This window comes from Myxocyprinus asiaticus, chromosome 17 (assembly GCF_019703515.2).
Source record: "Myxocyprinus asiaticus isolate MX2 ecotype Aquarium Trade chromosome 17, UBuf_Myxa_2, whole genome shotgun sequence".
NCBI classification, from domain to species: domain Eukaryota; kingdom Metazoa; phylum Chordata; class Actinopteri; order Cypriniformes; family Catostomidae; genus Myxocyprinus; species Myxocyprinus asiaticus.
In genome coordinates this window covers 47,697,122-47,719,592 of record NC_059360.1, presented here as the reverse complement: position 1 = coordinate 47,719,592, position 22,471 = coordinate 47,697,122, and the positions used below count along the sequence as shown (strand labels likewise).

Here is a 22,471-nt window from a genome sequence, read left to right as displayed (position 1 = left end):
AGATTAGATATTGAGTAGAATTGTTTTTAGATGTTTGTAATTTAAATTAGCTTAGTGTAGAAATACATCAGAACTATCATGCGCCATTCAGGTAGTAAACAGAGTGCAAAATTGTAGGTAGGAAGCGGTATTAAAACGAAATTACATTTTTAATAATACATTTTTTGAATAGATTACCATATACACAACATACTGTATGGGCTATTTCCAGAAACATTGCATAAAAACACATAGAAAAGTCTATTTAAATAATAGATGCTGTCGATTTAACATGTTAATTCAGTATGATTAATTGTATAAAATAATGCATTAAAAAAAATGATGCAATTAATCACACCACCACCATAAGGAATTTTCCTACCAACGTATTTCAAAACAATATATTGACTTATAAAGCCACTTTTTGCACTCATCTGCTACTATAATGCAATGTCTTTAAATAATCAGAATTATTATATTATATATTTATAATTATTTGGATTATTATATATTGAATTACCTTTTTGCAGGGGCACTTTCCAGCAAATATTAATATATGCGAATAATGAAACAGCATATCATGTAACTAATTTGATTAAAAAAATTATCGATTGACAGCCCTAATTTAAATTAATGCATATTATATTATATTATATTAATACGCAAATTACCTAACTTAACACACCATGGTGTAAAAAAGAAACTTATGAATTTGCAATAATGCTCTATTTTTCTCAATATACTATTTCATCAATAGTCAATATTTATTTTTATTAAATTATGTGTAAACAATGCGGTGGACATTTTATGATGCTATATGGAAAAATTCAAATGAATTGCAATTCAGTAAATTCTTTTTTCTGTCTTTTCAAATCATATTGCAATTCATGAAATGCATGAAATCCTGATTTTTGCGCAGTCATGATGTAAGAATTGTCTCACGATTAACCCTCCTATGGTCCTGAGAAAGGGCATCTCCCTTTGGTATTTGTGGTCATTTTTGACCAGAAAGGTCAGATATATAACCCTTTTTTACTGATGATGATGATAATGATACAATTTCTTCCTCCCTGAAGAACAATAAAATTACGCAATTACTGTATGTATCCTTTTTTATGCTATTTTTATCTTATTTACAAGTACATTTGTAAATTTTACCATTAATTTGCATATACAAATAAGCACATTGTTTTATTTATTTATTTATTTATTTTTTATTCAGAACCTTCACTTCTATTAGTTGAAACATGAAGAAAATATGAGAATGTGACATAAATTGGAGACAGATTGCTGCCATCTGGTGAACAAAATATAAATAACATGACTTGAACACCATGTCATGCCAGTAACGGCCAGTAGATGACTGTAGACACATACTGTGTAGTCTGATGGCTTGTTGTAACCTAGCTGTATATTTTATCACAAGATATGCATTTGGATATGTATTTAGACATTGTCATCCTATTATTTCTCAAAGTTTAGCATTTAAATTTTATTTGAAGTGTCAGTTTTTGCATGTCATTTTGCTTGCAATCAAACCTGACCATGGTGTTACAAAGAGAAGACACAGAATAAGCATTTTTCAATCAATAATTTATTTCAAACTTAAAAATTGTATAACTCAAATTAAATGCATAATAATGTCAAGAACATTAACATCAAGAAACAGAAATGTACTGCAAAATTCTGAAAATTCAATTAGAGTCTAAAACAGAAGAATCAGTGCAATAAATGTGCAATTGTGTGTGTGTGTGTGTTTGTTATGCCAACAATGACCAAAAGATGGCTGTAGAGCTCCACTTATTGATGCTCTGGTTCTGTTGTCTGTGTTCTGCATTGTGAGTGTGTTATTGTTTTTAGTTTTTTAGACAAATGTTAAAAAAGGCTCTGTGTTATAGTCTCACCAGTTCATTTTTGTGTGTAAGTGTGTGTGGGTGTGTATGTTTTGCTGAGGATGTTTGAGAGTCTCACCCTGTAATTTCTATCTGTTTTTTCTGCATTGTGGCTGATTTATTGATTGTATTTGACAGATTTATAAATGGCTCTGTTTTTTGGTCTTTCCCATTCATGTTCAATGGTCGGTCAATTCTGACCGCGAATACCAAAGGTGTCGCCTTTTTTTTTTTTTTTTTTAACGACCACTTAGACTTATCGAATCAAGCCCAATTTAAAAAAAAAATAATAATTTTATGTTCAGATGGCAAATAGAGGAAAAGTCACCTTGTAGTCTTGAACTGCTCAGATAAAGGAAACCATTTTTATTAAATAAGGAAAATTTATTTTGGTCAAAAATGACCGAATACCATAGGAGGGTTAAGACTTCAGATAGAAAGACTAGTTCCACAGCTCAACTAACCGGGTATTTGTCCAGCACATCAACAAGTAGAGCGTCTCCAAATATCGTCCTGCAGTATTCTGCCATCTTCTCCTGCTGCTTCACTCTGACCAAAATATGAACAAATTATCGACTGATATAATATCAGAAACAACACATCATGAAACCTGCAGTATAAAGATGAATTCTCATATGAGGATTGATTCTGTGAATGATAATAAAGCGCTTACGAATCCACGTGGTTTTCAAATGATAGTACAACTGGATACTTGGACGTTTTGAATGCACTCTCAGCGATGGCTTCAATCACATCCTGTCATGGAAAATAAACATCCAAGAGGACTGATTGCTCAGATGTAACTCTTTCATACCTCAGAAGTCTTGCTATGTTTCATTAAAATATCAACTTTATCTCAGATGTTTTAAAATTAGGTCTGGGGGGCGTCAGATGTTTCATGGGGGCCTCATGGAAAATCAAGGGGGGCAATGTAGCCCCCCAGCCCCCCTTAGACCTGGCCATGTTTTAAAGTTTTGTTTTTGTAAATCACAGTGACTAATTGGTTGAAGTTTGTTGACTAATTTTACATCTATGACTGCTTCATAACATTTTCCTGACTCTCACAAACTGACAAATTTAGCATCTACTTATTATAATCGGCCCGCCCGCCTCCACCGCACATCCCATAATCATAGGAACAGACCTTGAACAGGATCTCAGTTGTCATGGTGAACCCGTGGGTGATGATCGGCTCTTCATCCGGAGGTTTGCCCTTCCAGCAGTCGAGCTCTAGACAGCGACACCCGGCGAGCAGACACTGACGGTACATTTCAGGAGACGAGACGCCCGTTAACTGACCCGCTGCAAAGAGACACAACAACTGAACGGTTGACTCTGAAAGATGCATGTTATGCATTTCATCCTGTGTTAGACTGTTTCCCTTCTCCAATCAAAATGTTTCAAACCAAACATGTTTTTTTTTGGCAACATTATTTTAATTGGTAATCAAATGTATAGCTTTTCGCCTTTGCATTCAATGTCACTTACTTTCCAATATTGCAATAACGCTTTACTTCCAATTAACAAAAGCCAGTTCCTTAAAGGTGCACACAGTCATTTTTTCATTATTAAAAAAGTTTTACACATAAAGAAATGAATTGTAATTTTGAAACATATGTATAATCATGACAACTCACACGAGATGAAGACTGCAGTCATATCAGTAACCTAATAAAAGCTGTTTTATTCTACATGGAGAGGCTCCACACATGGGGGCTGCCATGTTAGAATCACATGACCAGCCGAATACTACTGCTAAACACCCTGCTATTGGGCACTTTCACTCTTGGATTACATGTAATCATGGCTGACTGTTAATAGTGAATTTCTATAATCACATCTTTGACTGAAAACTATTAATTTTGAATGATGCTGCATCCAAGCCACCAGGTGTCGCTGTAAGTCCAAGATGACACTAACAAAAAAGGTACAGTGCACCTTCAATGACATCATTCTCCAGGAAGTGACATTATTTTTGGTGGGAAAACAACAGCACAAACGTAAATTGGGATTAGCAATAACTTGATACATTTTGTGATGTTTTGCGGTGTTAGTCAGTTTGTGTCACTCTAAAACATTCCATCCTTTTTGATAAAATTGCAGAATTCGGTATTATATAAAAATGGAAATGAACTTTACAGTGATACCCTCATGTAAGCTATTTTATGTAATACTTATTTGATAAAATTCCATAAAGTGTAAATAAAACATAGACTCATATGACTTGTTATTGAAATCCCTCCATATACATTTATCCATTTGTATCGAAAGGTGTTACACAACAGAAACAAAGTAACAAAGTGTTTTACAAAGTAATAAAGTACTGTAATAAAATTACTTTTAGCTCAAAAAAGTAGTGTAATGCATTACATTTTAGATTCTTGTAATCATATTAGTTTCTAGCTTTCAATTAAGTTAATTACCTTTAAGTATACCAACATTCCTTGGGTTTACACATACTTAAAAAATTATAATATTTATGTAGAATACTTTTAAAACATACATCTGTTTGCGTTTCTGTGACAGCTGAAGGGTGTGGTGCTCAGGATTGGACTTGGGTATGACAACAAAAAAGTAGGAAATATAGACATTACTTTGAATTCATTAAGCGGAAAAACTTTTATTTAAGAAAGTAACTTAAAAGTAATTTAGTAATAAATAGTAATGTAATTAAGACATACCAACTTAATATCTTGTGCTTGCAACTTTATTTCTCGTAATTGCGACATTATATCACGCAATTGTAACTATATGTCTCGCTATTGCAACTCTCGTAATTACGAGATATAAACTTTAATTGTGACAGCCGAAGGGCGTGGTGCTCAATGTAGGACTTGCATGTGACAGTGAACAAGGAGGAATTATAGACATTATTTTGAATTCATTGAGTGGAAAAACAAAAGCTTTTCTGTGGTGTTTTTAGAAAGTAACTTAAAAGTAATTAGTAATGTTATTCCCTTTAAATAAAGTAATAGGTAGCAGTAATCTGATTATAATTTTTAGAGAAGTACTTAGAAATTTGTTGTGGATTACTTTAAGGGAAATGGGCTTAATATTGTACGTTTGTATTATTGTTTTGTTGTAACCTTTCTTCCACTGTTTGGCATTTTAACTCATCACATTGTGCTCCCAAAAAAGTATTGTTGATACTTGCTCAAAAAGTGTCCAAATGTCTGTTATAAGGGGAAAAAAAACTTCTGAAGGTCAGCATTTCAATGTTCTTCATGAAATGTTTACCTGTGAGATAGGTGTTGTGAGAGGACTTGACGAAGTAATGTGTTAAGGGTTGAGTCATGTCGTGACTCTGAGCCAGTTTGTCCAAATTCACGACAGATGTTTCTGATCCCATCAGATAGAACAGCAAACCATCTGGAGATATCTGACCTGCGGTTGCAGAACACAAAACAATTTCTATTTATTCTACATAACAGTGTCATTAAAGCCCTCATGTTCATTAATAATTATGTTGACTTCAGTCATCTGTCTCTCCATTCTCTCTCTCTCTAGCTAGTAACATCACCAACATGGGGAGCATATCTATGTTCCCAGGTTCCAATGTTCCCAGGGTCCTAAGTTCCCCATTTCAATATTCTGTTAACACACATCAACCCTCCTATAGTGTTCGGGTCAAATTTGACCCGTTTCAAGTTAAAATATTTCATAAATATTATCCATATAATATATATAGTTCATAAATCTTTTGGGGGAGGGGGGTTTCCCCAATATGGAATGCCCAATTCCCAATGTGCTCAAGTCCTCGTGGTGGCGTAGTGACTCAATCCGGGTGGCGGAGGATGAATCTCAGTTGCCTCTGCATCTGTTATCACGTGGCTTGTTGAGCACGTTACCGCGGAGACATAGCGTGTGTGGAGGCTTCATGCTATTCTCCGCAGCATCCACGCACAACTCACCACACGCCCCACCAAGAGCAAGAACCACATTATAGCGACCACGAGGAGGTTACCCCATGTGACACTACCCTCCTTAGCAACCGGGCCAATTTGGTTGCTTAGGAGACCTGGCTGGAGTCACTCAGCACGCCCTGGATTTGAACTAGCGACTCCAGGGGTGGTAGTCAGCATCTTTACTTGCTGAGCTACCCAGGCCCTCTTATATTTCAAAAATATTAATCTGGGGAACATAGGACCCTGGGAACATAGGAATGCCCACCGAACATGCTAGCAATGCCTAGTAGCCTAAAATGCTAGCAATGTCTCACAACATGATAGCAACACTTAGCAACATACTAAAACATGCTAGTAACACCTACCAACATGCTAAAACATGCTAGCAATGCTTAGCTATATGCTAAAACATGCCAGCAATGTCTAGCAACATGCTAGCAAAGCCTAGTAATATGCTAGCAACACTAGCAACATACTAAAACAACTATCTATCTATCTATCTGTCTGTCTGTCAATCTATCTATCTATCTATCTATCTATCTATCTATCTGTCTGTCTGTCTGTCTGTCAATCTATCTATCTATCTATCTATCTATCTATCTATCTATCTATCTATTGTATCTCTGTCTGTCTGTCTGTCTGTCAATCTATCTATCTATCTATCTATCTACTGTATCTCTCTGTCTGTCTGTCTGTCTGTCTGACTGTCTGTCAATCTAGCTATCTAGCTATTGTTGTCAATCGTTCTATCTATCTATCTATCTATCTGTCTGTCTGTCTGTCTATTTTTTGTCTATCGTTTTGTCAATCATTCTATCTATCTATTGTTGTCAATCGTTCTATCTATCTTTCTATCTATCTATCTATCTATCTTTCTGTCTGTCTCTCTATTGTTTTGTCTATCGTTTTGTCTATCGTTCTATCTAGCTATCTATCTATCTACTGTATCTCTCTGTCTGTCTGCCTGTCTGTCAATCTATCTATCTATCTATTGTTGTCAATCGTTCTATCTATCTATCTATCTATCTTTCTGTCTGTCTGTCTCTCTATTGTTTTGTCTATCGTTTTGTCTATCGTTCTATCATCTATCTATCTATCTGTCTGTCTGTCTGTCTGTCTATCTATCTATCTATCTTTCTGTCTGTCTGTCTGTCTATCTATCTATCAATTGTTGTCAATCGTTCTATCTATCTGTCTGTCTATTGTTTTGTCTATCGTTTTGTCAATCGTTCTATCATCTATCTATCTATCTATCTATCTATCTATCTATCTATCTATCTATCTTTCTGTCTGTCTGTCTGTCTATTGTTTTGTCTATCGTTTTGTCAATCGTTCTATCATCTATCTATCTATCTAGCTTGCTATCTAGGCATATCTGTCTATCACTAACACTCTTTAACGCTGTGAAATCTTGCAATCTTTCAAACTTTCTCAGTCTGTCTGTCTGTCTAAAGGTACCCTAACACCTTCAAACTTTTAAAAGTATTTTAAAATTACAGGCCAGGCTTTGTCAAGCCAATATCAAAGTTTGTCTCGACAAACTTTACCTGTCTAGTTCAAAATTATTTGTCATTTATTTAGTTCATGCTTTTATCCACAGTGACTTGCAGTACACTTATTACAGGTTCAGTCCATTTGAAAGTTAAGTTTATTGCTAATTTTTATTCATTAATATTTCTCACCACGGCTGGCATTGGAGGAGCTTGGCTCATATTTCTCGATGAGATTCTTCATCTGCTCGGGTCTCACGAGAGGAAACAGCTCCTCATTCAGCCGAGAGTCACGCTGTTTCTCATTCAAGAACTTCGCTAGCGTTTCCTTTGTCATGAAACCTTTCCCCTTGGTGCTATGGATGTCATCATGAAATATTAATTAATTCAAATTAATAAGGTGTGGTTATATTCTTTCTAACAGGTGTTACACAAACAGATGGACTGGTGCAACTCACAATGAGGTGAAGATTTCACTTATCTCTGGTCGAGGACACAGATGCAGCAGAAATGTTTTGAACGCAGCTTCAGTGAACACATCTGGCTTAATGGTGTCAAACTGAGAAAACAAGACATTTGATACGTTATTTCTATTTTTATGAGGATTTTGCATTAATTTCTGTTGTTTTTATACTGATCATGATACAGATGGTACGCATCCCTAATGGCGCTATGGTTGCCACCAAAATTATTCATTGGCAGCTCTAAACTGCTGAGTAGCGCTAAAACCATTGAACGGCTCAAAGCTCTTTCTTATGATGCCTTAATCCCGTCTCAGAATAAAAATATAAGAAAAGGTAATTCTGACTTTATGTCGCACAATCGTGACTTTAAAACTCGTAACTGCATTTTTATATCTCACAATTGCAACTTTTCTTTCATAATCACATGAAATAAACCCACAATTGCAACTTTATTTCTCGTAAATACAAAATATAAACTTTATATCTTGCAGCTGCGAAAAAAGTCGCAATACTTGTAATTGCAAATCTTCCAATTGCGACTTTAATTCTCACAGTTACGAGATAAACTTTATATTATGTGCTTGTGACTTTATATATTGCGACTTTATTTTTCGTAATTGCGACTTTTATCTCTCATCATTACAAGATATAAATTAACAATTGCGAATTTATTTTTCCTAATTACGAGATATAAACTTTATATCTCGCAATTGTGACTTTATATCTCGCAAGTTTAAGTTTGTCTCAAAATTGCGATTTAATTTCTTGTAATTGCGAGTTCAGTTTATATCTCGCAATTGGCACATTATACCTTGCAATTTCAACCTTATATCTTGCATTTGAGTCTTTATCTCTCATAATTACATGATATAAATTTGCAATTACAATTTTATTTGTCCTATTTATGATATATAAACTTTATATCTCGCAATCGTGGCTTTATATCTCGCAATTTTGAGTTTGTCTCACAAACATGATTTAATTTCTTGTAATTGGGATTTCAGTTTACATCTCGCAATTGACAAATATCTTGTGATTTCAAGGTTATGTCTCGCAATTGCGGCAATATCTCGCAACTGTGACTTAATATCTTGCAATTGCATCTTTTATCTCTCATAAATACAAAATTTTAATTTGCAATTACGAATTTATTTTTCCTAATTACGAGATATTAACTTCATATCTTTCAATTGCAACTTTATATCTCGCAATTGTAATTTGATATGTCACAGTTGTGACTACATTTCTCGTAACTGGGAGTTTGTCTCACAATTGTGATTTAATTTCTCGTAACTGCGAGTTCAGTTTGCATCTCGCAATTGACAGTATATCTTGTGATTACAAGTTTATGTCTCGCAATTGCAAATTTATATCTTAAAATTGTGAATTATCTCTCATAATTACAAGATATACATTTGCAATTACATTTGTATTTTTCCTAATTACGAGATATTAACTTTATATCTTGCAATTGCAACTTCCTATATCACAATTGTGACTATATGTCACAGTCAACTTAATTTTTTGTAATTTGGAGTTTTATCTCACAATTGTGACTTTATATGTCGCATTTTCGAGTTTGTCTGACAACTGTGATTTATTTCTTGTAATTGCGATTTCAGTTTACATCTCGCAATAGACACATTATATCTTGTGATTTCGAGTTTATGTCTCGCAATTGCGACTTTTATCTCTCATAATTAGAAAATTTAAATGTGCAATTACGATAAATGTGCAATTTTTCCTACTTATGAGATATTAACTTTATATCTTTCAATTGCAACTTTATACCTCACATTTTCAAGTTTGTCTCACAATTGTGATTTATTTCTTGTAATTGCGATTTCAGTTTACATCTTGCAATAGACACATTATATCTTGTGATTTCAACTTTATATCTCACAATTGCGACATTATATCTCGCATTTTGAGTTTGTCTCACAAACGTGATTTCATTTCTTGTAATTGCGAGTTCGGTTTACATCTCGCAATTCCGACTTACCTCTCATAATTACAAGATATAAATTTGCAACTACATTTGTATTTTTCCTAATTACGAGCTATAAACTTTTTATCTTGGAATTTTAATTTGATATATTTTGCAATTGTGACTTTATATCTTGCGATTGCAACTTTTCTCTCTCATAATAACAAGACATAAACTAGAAATTGCAAGACAATGTCGCAATTGCGAGATATAAAGTTGCAATTGCGTGACATATATTAACTTTATATGTTGCAATTGCAACTTTATATTTCACATTTGTGACTTTTATTTCTCATAATTTCAAGATTACAAGATATAAATTCACAATTGCGACTTAATTTTTTCTAATTATGAGATATGAACTTTTTATCTCGCAACTGCGAATTTATATCTTGCAATTTCAAGTTTATGTCTCATTATTGTGATTTAATTCTTGTAATTGCAAGTTCAGTTTATATCTCGCAGTTGACACAGTGTATCTTGCCATTTTGAGCTAATGTCTCGCAGTTGCTACTTATTATCTTGCAAATGTGACTGTCAGAATTTTGATGTAATTTCTTGTATTTCTTGCAATTTCCAGTTTACTGTTTGTCTCACCATTGTGATTTAATTTCCTCTAATTGCAATTTCAGTTTACATCTCGCAATTGACACATTATATCTTGCAATTTCGACTTTGTTTCGCAATTGTGACTTTATATCTCATAATTACAAGATATAAATTTGCAATAAAAATTTAATTTTTTCCTAATTAAGAGATATAAACTTTACATCTTGCAATTGCAACTTTTTATATTTTGCAACTTTATTGCTCTCAGTTGTGAGATAAAAAAAAGTCAGAAGTACTTTTTTTTATTTATTTTTTATTTCAAGGTGGGATCAAGGCACCATACTATGTCGTAAGTAGCAGTTTGAATTAAGAGGTTCAACATATTCAATTATATATATTTTCTATCCACACACATACACACCTTTCCCTTTGGGAGGTTTGCAGCTGTCAGGGCGGATTCCACTCTTTTTTTGTCAGCAGGAAACATCTTTAAGATACTGAGACAGATCAGTAGATCATTTTCATGGCCAGATATCACATGAACACAAATGAATCAGCCTGATGTGACAAGTAACACTTTGCTGTGAGATGGCAAGCCTTTATAACATCTGAAGCAGGTACGCTGACATTCCAAATGCTATTTTCAAATATTTTTGTTTCTTACTTTTTAACAGGTATCTTTCCATCCTTGTTGGTCTGTAGTGACAGGCGAACATACCTACAGACAAAACACAAGCAAGAGGAATGTAAATGTAATGCATATTGGAAGACTATTAAACATATAAATCAGTATTTTTGCAACGTTAAACATTTACTCACACTTTCTCCAGGAAGACCTGTCGGCACGCATTTGCCCTCAGTGTGTTGTATACAATAGCAAGGATGTCATCAGCCCAAGTCTGTGCCAAAAAAAGAAAGATCGACTCATATTTCTGGGTTCTTCTATTGTACGTGCTGTTATAAATTTAGGGTGTTGTGTGAGATTGATAGGCCAAAAGTCATAAGAGCCCACTAATATTTCTAATAACAAAAAATAACTGCCTGAGGGTGTTTCTGTGGGTTTTTATTTATTTATTTATTTTCTGATCATTTAAAAAGCATTTATTTTTATTGTTGTCTACAGTATAGTACATTTATTCATGCACTTTATTTTTGTATTATTTAATTATTTATTCACTTAAAGTTATACTGGGTTGACTCTGTTTCTATGTTAAAAATAAAAGCTTTTATCCACAAAAAAAACCAAACAAATTTCTAATAACAAATCCAGTTGGCCTCCAGTACTTCAGACACAGATGTATTCATAAATCTGTTCACCAGAGGGTGTAAAACAACCCTGAGTGCTTTGAGACATTTTTGTAGAAACACAATTGATCTGCACTGCAGCTTATTAGTGGCAGGATATGAAAATCATTAACTCATAAACTCCATTTGTGAACCACAAAGACCAGCGGCTGCTTTGTATGAAACATTACAACTCGTAAATGTGTGGATGCTGTCAGACTTATTTTACACTCATGAGGTTTGAGAGTAAGAAATGGATATGAATCTATCTATCTATCTATCTATCTATCTGTCTGTCTGTCTGTCTGTCTATCTATCTATCTATCTATCTGTCTGTCTATCTATCTATCATCTATCTGTCTGTCTGTCTGTATGTCTATCTATCTATCTATTTGTCTGTCGGTCTGTCTATATGTCTGTCTGTCTGTCTGACTATCTATCTGTCTATCTATCTATCTATCTGTCTGTCTATCTATCTGTCTGTCTGTCTGTCTATCTATCTATCATCTATCTGTCTGTCTGTCCTGTCTATCTGTATGTCTATCTATCTATCTATTTGTCTGTCGGTCTGTCTATATGTCTGTCTGTCTGTCTGACTATCTATCTATCTATCTAGCTATCTGTCTGTCTGTCTATCTATTTGTCTGTCTGTCTGTCTATCTATCTATCTGTCTGTCTGTCTGACTATATGTCTGTCTGTCTGTCTGTCTCTATTTTTTGTCTATTGTTTTGTCAATCGTTCTATCATCTATCTATCTATCTATCTATCTATCTGTCTGTCTATCTATCATCTATCTATCTGTCTGTCTGTCTATCTATCTATCTATCTATCTATCTGTCTGTCTGTCTATCTGTATGTCTGTCTGTCTCTGTCTATCTATCTATTCTGTCTGTCTGTCTGTCTGTCTGTCTGTCTGTCTGACTATCTATCTATCTAGCTATCTGTCTGTCGGTCTGTCTATCTATCTATTTGTCTGTCTGTCTATATGTCTGTCTATCTATCTATCTGTCTGTCTGTCTGACTATCTATCTATCTATATATATATCTGTTTGTCTGTCTGTCTGTCTCTCTATTTTTTTGTCTATCGTTCTATCATCTATCTATCTTTCTGTCTGTCTGTCTGTCTGTCTATCTATCTGTCTATATGGCTGTCTGTCTGTCTATATGCCTATCTATCTATCTATCTATCTATCTATCTATCTGTCTGTCCGTCTGTCTATATGTCTATCTATCTATCTGTCTGTCTATCTATCTATCTATCTGTCTGTCTGTCTATCCATCTATCTATCTATCTATCTGTCTATCCATCTATCTATCTGTCCGTCTGTTTATCTATATGTCTATCTATCTATCTGTCTGTCTGTTTATCTATCTATCTGTCTGTCTGTCTGTCTATCCATCTATCTATCTATCTGTCTGTCTGTCTATCCATCTATCTATCTATCTGTCTATCATCTATCTATCTGTCCGTCTGTTTATCTACATGTCTATCTATCTGTCTGTCTGTCTGTCTATCTATCTATCTATCTGTCTGTCTGTCTATCCATCTATCTGTCTATCTATCTGTCTATCCATCTATCTATCTGTCCGTCTGTTTATCTATATGTCTATCTATCTGTCTGTCTGTCTGTCTATCTATCTATCTGTCTGTCTGTCTATCCATCTATCTATCTATCTATCTGTCTATCCATCTATCTATCTGTCCGTCTATCTATCTATCTATCTATCTGTCTGTCTGTCTATCCATCTATCTATCTGTCTATCCATCTATCTATCTGTCTGTCTGTTTATCTATATGTCTATCTATCTATCTGTCTGTCTGTTTATCTATCTATCAGTCTGTCTGTCTGCCTGTCTATCTATCTATCTATCTATCTATCTATCTATCTATCTATCTATCTGTCTGTCTGTCTGTCTGTCTGTCTGCCTGTCTGTCTATTTATCTATATGCCTGTCTGACTATCTATCTATCTGTCTGTCTATCTATCTGTCTGTCTGTCTGTCTATCTGTCTGTCTATCTATCTGTCTGTCTATCTATCAATCTATATGCCTGTCTGACTATCTATCTATCTGTCTGTCTATCTATCTGTCTGTCTGTCTGTCTGTCTGTCTGCCTGTCTGTCTGCCTGTCTGTCTATTTATCTATATGCCTGTCTGACTATCTATCTATCTGTCTGTCTATCTATCTGTCTGTCTGTCTGTCTATCTGTCTGTCTATCTATCTGTCTGTCTATCTATCAATCTATATGCCTGTCTGACTATCTATCTATATGTCTGTCTGTCTATCTATCTGTCTGTCTATCTATCAATCTATCTGCCTGTCTGACTATCTATCTATCTGCCTGTCTGACTATCTATCTATCTGTCTGTCTGTCTATCTATCTGTCTGTCTAATACTGAACCTAATAAAATGCACTGAAGTATGTGATCATTGTTTTGTTTTAAATGCATTATTATAATACATATCATACCTGAGCCACTTCTTTTGCAGCAAAGAAGTTATGATATGTGAGATTGACAGTGTCTGGGCCTGTGACTATGGTCAGCGCTTTGGCCAGATGATGACTGTCAGGAAAATCCATGTTGAAGACGTTACGAACTTTTGGGTGCTGTAGAAAGAGTAAACACATCATACAGGACAATCGTTGAGAACAAATAAAAAAATGATTCCTATAAGGATCTTTAGCCTCTTATACTCTGGTGCATTTTTGGGCTGCCGCCAGCAATTTTTCACACTCAAATTTAAAAGCTCACCATTTACACATACTGTGGAGTAACTGCCAAAAATTATTCATAATTAATGTTGTATATGTTTCCAGTCTTATGATGAATAGAAGACAATTCTTTCTTTATTTTTTTATTTTTTTCCTAATTTTGTAAGCATTTAATTCTGGTTCTGTTCACTCCATCTCCCTCCAAATAGTCTTATTTTATTCCACTAGATGGCAGAAAAGTACTACAAAAAAATATTTTTCCTCTATCACAAAATACCAATCTAAAATGTAGGAGTCGCTCAAACGCATTTTAGCCCTCACAGATGTGCTCGTCCATAGACATTCAGTCTAATTTTCAGTTCTTGCACCACCTCCATTGTTTTATCGAATATCTTGGCCTCTGAGTGGACTAGAAGCTCAATCTAGGTGTCTTTAGAAAGCTGAGATCCTCCCTGCAACAAGATTCAAATGGGAAAGGAGGCGGCAGGAACCTGCTAAACAGTCAAAATAATATTTAATTTAAACAAAAAGACACACAAACACACACATGGCAGCTGCATGTGGCTCTCTCTCTCCCGAACTGCCACGTTCAGCTGCGCTTAGCCCTCTCCTCGGCTGGGGGTCGGGCGTGCATAGTCATGGCCTGGCCCCGTCCTCCTCTTTGTCACACTCCTCCTTCCTTTGCCTCAGGCCGGGAAACCCCCGGCATGACGTACATCCCCCCACCCCCTTTCCACTGCCCTTCTGGCCCCACCTGCCAGCAGGCTTTTCCCCACCTCTCTGTGGCCAGGGAGGGGGATGGGGGAGGGGAAAAACAAACAAAAAAAAATGAGGAGAGGGAAAGGGCAAGGCGGAGCGACAGTGAGAGAGAGAGAGAGGAGAAAGAGAAAGAAAACTTGCTCGCAGGTTCCCAGACACGCCGTTGCCTGGTCCTCGATCACTCCTCCACCCTCTGGCGGACGACAACCACTCCTCACCGGGCAGACCGGAGCCAGTCCTCCGACCCCTGGCAGATGGAACGGCCCTCCGCATTTTGGCGGCCTGTAGGGAACTCCTCCGCCCCTGGCAGCGGCTCCACCGCTCCAGGCAGCCGGCAGCGAGCCCCTCCTCCCCTCGCAGACGGCAGTCATTCCTCCGCATCCAGGCGGCCGGCAGCAACTCCTCCATCCCCCGGCGGATGGCCGCGGCTGCTCCTTTGGGTGGATGGCAGTGGCGAGAACTCCACGAGAGCGCATCCCTCCTCCTTCCCGGGTTTTGGCACCAATGTAACAAGATTCAAATGGGAAAGGAGGTGGCAGGAACCGGACGAACAGTCAAAATAATATTTAATTTAAACAAAAAGACACATAACACAAACACACACACAGCAGCTGTGTGTGACTCTCTCTCCCGAACTGCCACGTTCCACTGCACTTATCCCTCTCCTCAGCTGATTAGCCCAACTGGGGGTCAGGCGTGCATAGTCACGGCCTTGCCCCGCCCTCCTCCTCGTCACACTCCCCTTTGCAATGATATATAACATTCTATCATTAATAGTCGATAGCATTTATTTCTGATGATTTGTTTAGCATGCTTTTCCTGCGGGACTGTATATTTTGCTTTGGACATCTACGATATAACGTTGGATGATTCTATACTATATTTAAGAAAAGTTCAGATTCTAAGCTTTCAAACGATTCCACATATGCCTGACTCATATATACCGAAACTAGAGCATTTTAAGTGTAAACTTTTTTTTTGTGATATAGCACCCCCTTTTGGACCCACCGGTGGGTCCACAGAGTTGAAGAGGTTAAAAAACTGCAAAACAGTGACTGCAAAAGTGTCACAATACTTTATCTTCATTTCAAAAGGCACATCTATTGTTTTTATGAATTAGAAAAGTCATTTGAAACCTTGAAAAACTTAATTTTGTGAAATGTTTTGCTTGAAAAGTGCTTGTGTTATCTATCTTCAAATAAATTACACTTGCTTTGATATTTTGTTATCTAATGCAATGACATTCAGACATTTTTAAGTGTCCAGATTGTGGCCACTGAACATGTGATTACTTGATGTATAAGTGCATTAAAAAGAACGATTCCATGTCAAATTCACACTGACAGAGTGAAAGTTCTAGAAAAGATCTCATCTGTCACTTCTGCTTTCCATACACGAGCCATCAGCAAGCACAATGAAGACTGCAAAAACAAATCCGGCTTTATGCAAACGTGTAAAGGGAGAAAACCGAGGACAACAGATGTGTTTGTGCACACTACCAGTAAAAAGTTTAAATGCACATACTTATTCTTAATTAATAAATTTTTTTAATTTTTTTAAATAACACATGTATGCTGGACACTTGATCACTGTTTTCCTTCACTATCCACTACAAAACTAGAATTTTAGTTTTGTAAAGAAATGAATACGAAGGCACAATTTATATTGGTCGTCAAAGCTACTTTCAAACATTTCAGCATAAGCCTTTAAATACAATTTTAAAAAAATTACGATTATGACAAATACATTTTATCAGCCGTCCAAACGTGTGATTGTAAGTGTGTTTGTATGTGATTGTGAGAGACAGAAACAGGGAGACAAAGGGAGTTCATTCTGGTCAATGTGATCACTGTGTAAGTGGATGATCCGGGCATGTTGAACGCTGCTGTTTGCAAGGCAAATTCACTCAAATGCAACAATGCATTCAAACACTGACACTCGCTTTAAAGGCCAGCAGGTCTATTCAATCAGCATAGTTATGCAACAAAAACATTACAAACACAAATAAAGCACTTACTTTAGGGAGTTTGGCATATTTTCCTGCTCTTGTGTCCCTGATGGTCGCAACATCTAAAAATTCTGTGTCCTACAGAACATGAGAAAGACAGAACACGATTATTGCAATCACAAGTAGTAAACAAACACACACGCACACGCACGCACACACACACACACACACACACTTATTTGAAAAAATTGAAAATAATGTTAAGGAGAGTATGCTGAATTAATTATGATTTCATAATAATTATAATTATAATAATGAAAATTTAGGAATATATAATAATGGAAAAATACATATAAAAGAAGTTATTTAAAATCAAATAAGAAAAATAAAACATAACACTACTTAAAATTTTAGGAGAAGTAAACAATTTAGGTCATATAAGGATGCAGTGTACAAAAAGTTTGGAAATCCCTATATATATCAAATAAAATATTTTATTAACATTAATACAATTCATACTTATAAACAAATAATTAATAATATTAATAATGGATTACGGAGCCCAGAACCGCACTGTGACAGACGTTTTTTAGGTGTTTTATTGCCTTCCTGAGCTTATGTTTCTCTCAAAAAGTTTGGATTTTCTTTTTTGTTTTTGTTTCAGGAACAAACAACAATTGAGAGAAGAAAATATTTGTAGGACATAGGCTCAGAAAGGCACTAAGACAACTAAACAATGTTTTCAACTAGTAAATTATTTTTGACAGTGCAGTTCAGGACTTCTATAATGGATAAATAAAAGGTAAATAAAGCAATATTCTCAGCTTAATCTCAAATCACACAATCTTATTTTATACTGTTGAACAATTAATGCAAAATAAATGCAAACCAAAGATCTTCCAAGTCACATCGTTGTGTAGATTGTTATAATAGATCAAATATGTTGGCTACATCAAATAAAATGCCAGTGATTTTGTGAATTTGAGTCTCGATGCAGCTAAATTAAATAAATGTGGTTCTTGTTTTACTGGAATAGACCAACATACAGAAAGCAACATTGCTAATGTTGTATATGTATGTCTGAGTGAATATTGAGTGTTAAATGAACACATAACAGTGAGACATTATACTGTAACACAATAATGCCCTCAGCTCAGAGGATGTTTACTGTATATACAACAGTTCAGATTGTTTCTTTGGCCACAGAATAGCTTGAAAACCTCTGAAACACTGCAAACCCACATTAACACAAATCAATATTCACTTAGAGAGAGAGAGAGAGAGAGAGAGAGAGAGAGAGAGAGAGAGAGAGAGAGAGAGAGAGAGAGAGAGGGAGAGGGAGAGGGAGAGGGAGAGGGAGAGAGTAAGCGCTTGGAGGACATTGCAGTTCAGCAATTTTGAATATTATATTTATTAATGTTACTCTGATGAGCCGGGGCTACTGAAATTAATAATTATGATATCATGATATAAGTGCAGGGTTTCCCAACCCAATCACGCAAACATTTGCCAATGGCAAATTAAATTAAAATGATTTAAAATAAAATAAAAATTGATAAAGGTGTCAAATTAAATCAAAGAATAATACTTTATACTGATCTTATTTGGGTCACTGACAAATAACGTAAGGTTGTCCGAGAGGAAAAAAAATGATAAATCTTTAAAAAAATCTAGTTTGAAACACGTTTCAAGTTTGTAGAAATTAAATGTTTGTGTCCATGTTGGTTTCATACATTTTTGGAAAACATTAATAGCATTTTCTACCAAATAAAATAAATAAATAAATACTGACTTTTAAAACATTGTGCGGTCAAACCTGACCATGGCGTTACAAAGAGAATAAGCATTTTTCTACCAATAATTTATTTCAAACATTAACATTTAATAACTCAAAGTAAATGCATAATAATGTCATGAAAATGAACATCAAGAAACAGAAAGAAACTGCAAAAAAAAATTATGCAAAAAAGTATAAAACAGTGTGTGTGTGTGTGTGTGTGTGTGTGTGTGTGAGAGAGAGAGAGAGAGAGTGTGTTATCATCTGACCCCTTTATTTCTGAGTGTGTGTTTAGCATTGTGACTTTTGACAAATGTAAAAAAAATGTGCTATAGTCTCACTAGTTCATTATTGTGTATAAGTGTGTGTGTGTGTGTGTGTGTGTGTGTGAGAGAGAGAGAGAGAGTGGGTGTGTATGTTTTGCACTGAGGATGTTTTAGAGTCTCATCCTGTAATTTCCTTGTGTTTTTTTCTTCCTGCATTGTGGCTGATTTATTAATTGTATTTAACAGAAAAGAAAAGAAAAAAATTACTCTGTTTTCAGGTCTTTCCCATTCATTTTTAATGGTCGGTCAGTTTTGACCGCGAATACAAAAGGTGTCACTTTTGTTTTTTACGACCACTTAGACTTATCGAATCAAGCCCAATTTTGTTTTGTATGTTCAGATGGCAAATGGAAGGAAAGTCACCAAGTCTTGTACTGCTCAGATAAAGGAATACATTTGTATTAAATGAGGAACATTTATTTCTGTCAAAAACGACCACAGGAGGGTTAAAATTATTTTCAAAAAGTTTTCAAACATAGTTCTCAAGGTAATTAATATTATTATTATTTTTTTTGTTATTATTTTTTATTTTTTTTTACAAATATCATAAATATTAAATTCTAAATTTCTTCTCAGGGTTACTCTATTTGACCGTAAAAAATGTGCCTTTTCATAAAAATGTCATGATACTTTTTAAAACTTCACATGTGAGGGTCTAGGGATCGTGCCAGATTTATGGTGTTTTTCACATGACAACAGATTGTCAACCTGCCATTTAGTTTCACCACCTGACTTTATTTTGTATATTATATATTTTTGTATATTATATATATTATTATATTTAAAAAAGATAATTTCAACCTAATTTTGCCAACATTCTTTATTATTATTATTTCAGCTTTAAATGATTTTATTTCTTCTTTTTTTTTTTATTGTATCTGGATGGTTACACCAATTTATTTTAACCCCTGGAAAAAAATATCTAAATGAATTTGAACTCAGTAATTGTGAACATGTTCATCATAGAAGCGGTGTATTCAAGTAATTGTTTTCTGTTTATTTTTAATGTGTTTTTAAATAACTTAATAGACATATTAGTCATTTATTAGTCATATTTATTGAAAGGTTATATTTTATTGAAATGTTTAAACATTACTTGAAATCTTACACTATGTAAAGTACTTAGAAGTGATACTAACATGACATTTGGACATGTACCATGGTAGTACTATTGTATTATTTGAAGTTCCTCGAGTACCATGTAAATACTGTGGACCTGTGGTACATGAATATGGTAACTGGTACATTACCATCCGAGATCATCACTGTATCATTGCACTGCCATAGTTTTAGTGGGTTATATAAGTAATAATTTAGTCTTAGCAAATAGAACATTAAAATAAGCCTAATCCAGTTGTCAAACAAAACACTCCTGGACACAAAAAGATTCTTTGCATCACTGTTTACTGGTTTTAGTGCAGCATAAAGATGAAATCGTCAAGTCTTACCTTACTCTGGTTGGTCCAATAAAGGAAAAATCCCTTTGGATCCATTTTCATGGTGACTGGTGTCGTTTTTTTGGAGTCCTGTCAAGATGATTAGATTTTAACAATTAAAGCACAATTCAAAGACGATTTATGAATACAAACATCATTAAATGGATCCCAAATATGAACCTGACAGCTCAAACAAGCCCTGTTTTCATTAACAAAGTGACAAAATAGTCACAAACTCATTCAATTAATGATTCCTTAATTTATATGATGTCTCAGGTAATTGTATTATTAAAGAACACAGTATAAAATATCAGATTTTTGCGAATGTAAATAATATTGTATCAGGACCAAAACTGTTCTTTGTCTCAGTAGAATGTCATATCATTACTCTCTTTTTTTTTTTTTTTGTATTCAGAATTCTGTGAAATCTCTATCAGATACTCATTCAGTCCAAAATTTGATTATATCCACTTACTTCTTTCCATTTTGTGAATCTGTCTCCTTTTACAAGATATTCTTTAACGTCAGGTTCCTGTAGTGTGTGGCGATTTCGACTCATTTTGATCAGGTCACCACACAACTCTGTGGTTTAACAATTCACCCCTAAAGTCATCGTCCCCGGTGAGAATGAAAGAACTTTGTGGAACTGGACTAAAATGATTTTGAAGAACTTCCAGCCTTCAATATGCATTGCAAATGAGTTTTATGGGCGAGCAGGACCCAACCCTGCGCAGGTTTACACTATTTACAGTCATAAATAAAATAGGATGTAAAAGAGCAAATATTAGGACTAAGTGGCATCAGTTTTGTCACGCCATATGAGAATCCAGAAGAGATATGATGCTGTCTAACTGTCTGTGTCATTAATAAATCTTATTCCATTGATTGGTGATAAATAATGAGTATCATAATAAAGATGATCATGATAAGGATACTTTTAGGAACACCAAATTTCACATCCATGAACAGGGGAATGAAATTAGACCTACTTATTAGGCACGTTTATAAATAATGCAGACCAACATCTCTTGAGAAAATCCCTTTCATTGACGAGTCTCTATTGAAGGGTGTGGCACTCACTGGTGTGTGTGATAGAAAAAGCTTGATAGATATTTTACTGATTAATAAAGATTGATAAAGCAAAACTAAATATGTGCAGTTTATTATTATTAGTATAGTCTCATTTGGATGATTGTATAAATTGTTTGCTTTAAAACAAGCACTTTAAAGACATGAGAGCAGAATTAACTACATTGTGGTGAAAAGCCCGTCCATGTAGTTTGGCTAACAGTCAAATATGAGCATCCCCAGTGCTGGCACATGTAAATCATAGTGGATGACATTGAAGCAGGGCTTTTCTCTAGAATATAGACAAACTACAACATCTAAACCATTCATATGCAGTGGAAAGAAAAAGTATGTGAACCCTTTGGAATTAGCTGGTTTTCTGCATTAATTGCTCATAAAATGTGATCTCATCAAGTATAGACAAACACAATGTGCTTAAGCTAACACCACACAAACAATTATAATCTTTCATGTGTTCTTTGAACACATCCCATTATAACATTCACAGAGCTGTGGAAAAAGTAAGTGAATCCTTGGATTTAATAACTGGTTGATCCTCTTTTGGCAGCAATAACCTCAAGCAAGCGTTTCCGGTAGCTGCAGATTAAACCTGCACAACGTTAAGAATTATTTTTGGATCATTCTTCCTTACAGAACTGCTTCAGCTCAGACATATTCTTAGGATGTCTGATGTGAACATCTCTCTTGATGTCATTCCACAGCATCTCTATTGGGTTAAGGTCTGGGCTCTGACTGGGACACTCCAAAAGGTGGATTTTCTTTTTTTCAAGTCATTCTGTAGTGGATTTACTTCGATGTTTAGGGTCATTGTCCTGCTGCATCACCCAACTTCTACTGAGCTTCAGCTGTCGCACAGCCACCCTGACATTA

The 22,471-nt window shown here is 35.0% G+C and overlaps 1 protein-coding gene across 1 annotated transcript in view; it reads right to left on the bottom strand.

Annotated features, from left to right (window-relative positions):
- Positions 1 to 21,780, bottom strand: part of LOC127455163 (1-phosphatidylinositol 4,5-bisphosphate phosphodiesterase beta-2-like) — a 55,161-nt gene extending 33,381 nt beyond the window's left edge. The window contains exons 1-13 of the mRNA XM_051722808.1: positions 20,988 to 21,780; positions 20,525 to 20,602; positions 17,043 to 17,111; positions 14,024 to 14,161; positions 11,086 to 11,165; positions 10,931 to 10,984; positions 10,688 to 10,763; positions 7,725 to 7,825; positions 7,459 to 7,622; positions 5,109 to 5,255; positions 3,016 to 3,173; positions 2,545 to 2,627; positions 2,336 to 2,420 (exon numbers count right to left, since the gene is read on the bottom strand). Of these exons, the coding sequence (XP_051578768.1) occupies positions 2,336 to 2,420; positions 2,545 to 2,627; positions 3,016 to 3,173; positions 5,109 to 5,255; positions 7,459 to 7,622; positions 7,725 to 7,825; positions 10,688 to 10,763; positions 10,931 to 10,984; positions 11,086 to 11,165; positions 14,024 to 14,161; positions 17,043 to 17,111; positions 20,525 to 20,602; positions 20,988 to 21,071 (1,317 nt within the window). The 5' untranslated portion in view covers positions 21,072 to 21,780. The remainder of the gene's footprint in view (positions 1 to 2,335; positions 2,421 to 2,544; positions 2,628 to 3,015; positions 3,174 to 5,108; positions 5,256 to 7,458; positions 7,623 to 7,724; positions 7,826 to 10,687; positions 10,764 to 10,930; positions 10,985 to 11,085; positions 11,166 to 14,023; positions 14,162 to 17,042; positions 17,112 to 20,524; positions 20,603 to 20,987) is intronic.
- Between the last annotated feature and the right edge of the window lie 691 nt (positions 21,781 to 22,471).